Source organism: Cynara cardunculus (assembly GCF_001531365.2).
Source record: "Cynara cardunculus var. scolymus isolate 2C chromosome LG 10, CcrdV1, whole genome shotgun sequence".
Classification (NCBI taxonomy): domain Eukaryota; kingdom Viridiplantae; phylum Streptophyta; class Magnoliopsida; order Asterales; family Asteraceae; genus Cynara; species Cynara cardunculus.
The window spans coordinates 15,511,182-15,514,922 of NC_037537.1; the positions used below are offsets into that span (position 1 = coordinate 15,511,182).

At 32.5% G+C, this 3,741-nt stretch overlaps 1 protein-coding gene across 1 annotated transcript; it reads right to left on the reverse strand.

Annotated features, from left to right (window-relative positions):
* Positions 1 to 338: 338 nt before the first annotated feature.
* On the reverse strand, positions 339 to 2,953 carry LOC112520416 (polygalacturonase QRT2). Its single transcript, XM_025128801.1, has 9 exons — positions 2,747 to 2,953; positions 2,485 to 2,616; positions 2,010 to 2,177; positions 1,711 to 1,731; positions 1,339 to 1,546; positions 1,141 to 1,222; positions 942 to 1,050; positions 666 to 782; positions 339 to 571 (listed from the first exon to the last, which is right to left on the reverse strand). The coding sequence occupies exons 1-9, from the start codon at positions 2,951 to 2,953 to the stop codon at positions 350 to 352; spliced, it is 1,266 nt and encodes a 421-aa protein (XP_024984569.1). The 3' UTR covers positions 339 to 349.
* Between the last annotated feature and the right edge of the window lie 788 nt (positions 2,954 to 3,741).

The window sequence follows — 3,741 nt, forward strand, 5'->3', positions numbered from 1 at the left end:
TATGTATGTATGTATGTATGTATGTATGTATGTACGTACGTACGTATGTATGTATGTATGCATGTATGTATGTATGTATGTATGTATGCATGTATGTATGTATGTATGCATGTATGCATGTATGCATGTATGCATGTATGTATGCATGTATGCATGCATGCATGCATGTATGTAGATAGGTAGGTTGGAATATAGAAACATATTTGAAACATCTATAAATTATTTGACACGAGTATTAAAACTAATAGAAGGTCAATATATCTATCGGAGTCATGTATAAATTCAAACTCTAAGAATTTACAAGTCTTCCTATTGTATTCCTTTTCTAAGGTTGTTTTTTTGCTTTGAGTCATTCACAATTTGGTGCAACTTCCCCTCGGGTCGCTAACATGACATTTGAACATGATGCTTTCGTGTCTCCTTCATCCCCTTCACGATTGAGAACTATATTGTCTAACAAAATCGTTCGACAAGGGAACGTCTTGCTGCAGTCAAAATTTATGGCTACCTCTGAATTACTTGTTCCTCTTATGTTCCTATAGACCACATTTTGCATTTGTACCGCTGAGTCCTGCCAATTAACCAAAACAAAAGAAAAGGTTAAAAAAACCCTACGATAAAATCACATGAATGGAATAAAAATGTGGTACAGGCTGAGTAATTACCTGTTCTGGACATGCTTCTTTGCGATCACAGTAGTTCTGGTCCACTATGATTGGATTAGTGACATTACGCATTATGATGTTTTGAAATTTGATGTTTTTAGCATATCCTGATCCTCCCTGTACCAATATTAATTAATTATTTATATAACAAGTCGTTAATACCATCGTTATAATTAAATATCCATGTTTTTCATATTACCGCTTGCATTTCCATATCATTTTAAAAGCGTTTATTATATTCTCTTTAAAAACGAATTGTTGAATATTGGGATTTACCTGCCAACTTTTAATTCTGACTCCATTTGTGGTATTTGTAAGTACGACTTTATCTACCAACACATTTGACACGAAATCCTCTGAATTGTTTTTTCCCAAGCTTCCAATACTGAAAAATTACGTATCAACGAACTTATTAATTTCCATAATTGCTGAAATTAAATCATTCTAGAAAATCAATCTTGTTTGAATGTTTGACCTGATTCCATGACCCGGACCACATACTATTTTTCTGATTACGACATTACTTGATCCGTTTACGATTGAAACACAATCGTCACCTGCATATGTATATGTTTATTAGAAAATTCATATATCAAACGACCGTATGTCTGTTGAAACATGAAAATGTTTATAAGAATAATTGAACGATCTTATGCGACTTATTAAAATGTACCCGTTCTCGCGATAGAATCCATGATCTGAACGTTTTTGGAACCAGATATATGAAAGCCATCAGTATTGGGACTGTTAGCCGGCGCAATCACCCTCAAATTTGAAGCTATCACGTTCGTTGAATTTTGGATGGTTAAATGGATTTGTTGAGGATTTTTAATCCTTATATTATTTAGTCTCAAATTCTTGCAATTCCTGAAAGTTAATGCCTGCAATTAAAAAAAAACATTTTCAGACTAAAAAAGAGTAACTAAATAATTTATAAAGAGATCTATTAGCACGCTTAGAAATTCAGAGTATCTCATAAATCCGATTTTGTTGTAGTATATATAAATACGTAAGAAAAGGATATATTGAGAGATACCGAACGTACCGTTGGTGCACCTATGCAAGGCTGCAATCAAATTTGATAATTCAAAAAAAAAGAAACAGAAAATAGTTAGTCAAGATAATATTGCTATATATAAAAATATAAAGGGTTGCATAATAACTCATATATATATATATATATATATAATTGATTATTAATTATAAAAATAGGTAATTTAATTAAAAAAATGATGGACTTCTAAGAATATTCGTACCATTAATTAATTGTTTAACTAATTAAAAGGCAAAATAAATAAATAAAAAATAGAGGTGGAAAGTGAAAATAAAGTTGCATATATGTACTTGAGTGTCGTCAACTTTGCAAGATTTTATCCACCAAATTCTTCCATTTCCGTTAATGGTTCCTCCCCCTTCAACAAAAAAGTTATCAAGATCTTCAAATGTAATCCAATGTCTTCTATCTTCATCGTAGTCGGATCGATGAGAAGAAGCTTTGATTGTCCCATAAACCTATACATACATATATAGATATATATAGCCAATTAATTTAAGCAAATATCGAATAAAAAACATATGGGTGTCATCGAATCGGCATGGACTTGCACTTAATTAGGTCACTAACAAACTTGAGCTTAAATTCGACAAGGTTTTGTTACATCACAGTTCGTGTGACTCGAATTTATATTGTTTGATGACAACAATGTGTTCATTTCTTTAATTGATCGTTTAAACACCGTGTTCAAGTTCTTAGAAAATAGATTTATAAATGTGACAATCATGAATTTATATGGTTTTCATAAATAATAATAGTAATTACCTTGACTCTTAAATTAGGGTTACAGGGACCAGAAAATGTGATTGGTTTAAGATGATACACTTTGTTCTCAGGAACCACAAACTCAGTCCCATTGGAAGAATTACAAGCATTCCTCCATGCTTCCATAAATGCCTACAATTAAAGTTAAAAGTTAATATATTAATATATATATATATATATATATATATATATTGTGGAAACATGCCAAAGCATATAGACAATACATGTTTCATGTGTTTTGTTGGTCAAAAAAAAAGTAAACCTGAGAATCGTCGGTGCCGTTAGCCGTGGCTCCATAGTCATCCACATTGAATTGCTGTGGTTGAGGCTGGTCTTGTGCTAAGAGGGTTCTTGGTGGTGCAGGAAGTACTTGATTAAAGGCTGGATGATGATGGTTGATGTAAGAAGAACAAGAGATAGTTGACCCCAAGATTACTAGTAGTACCATCAAGTGCTTATGTAGATGCATTTTTGGGTTCAAGTTAGCCACTACTACTTTTAGAGAGAGAGAGAGAGAGAGAGGGAGAAGACAAGGATCGAAGCTATGAACTGAAAATTCTATGTTGTCATAGGCGTATATATATAGATCCTTTTAGGAGAGAGAGAGAAAATATATATACATATATGTAAGTATATATATATATATGAGAGAGAGAGAGAGAGTGAGAGAGAGAGAGAGAGAGAGAGATGGGCGTGGTTTTGACACAAGAAAAACGAAATGATGGCTTTATTAGTTAAAAGAATGTGATCCATGATGAGGGTATGGAGTTAGAATGTAAGGTGGTTAAACGCTAACAATTACTTGAGGGACAATGCAATTATGGAACACTATTTGTTTTTACTTTTTTGGTATATTTCTAAAGTAGAAAGGAAAAAAAAAACCTCAATCTGAATATTAATTTATATATGTACTTTTATCATTTCATTTATATATATATATATATGTATATATATATATATATAACACATTAAGTCGAAGCGCTATTAAAGTGGGTTATAAAAATTTCCAAAAGTTTAACTACAAGGGTGGTGTCTGGTTGGTTTGAGCTTGGCTCCAAAGATCAAAAGTACGAGGAGGTCTCGGGTTCAAATCCAATGAGAAATAAAAATCCGATTGTAGCCACGGAGATTCAAATGCGGTGACTTCGGGCTATCAGCAAAGCAGGTGGTCGTCATGGGATTAGTCGGCTCGCATAGCGGGTTGAATATCGAGGTTAATAAAAAAAAATCCAAAAGTTAATGGATTACTTAAAAGGG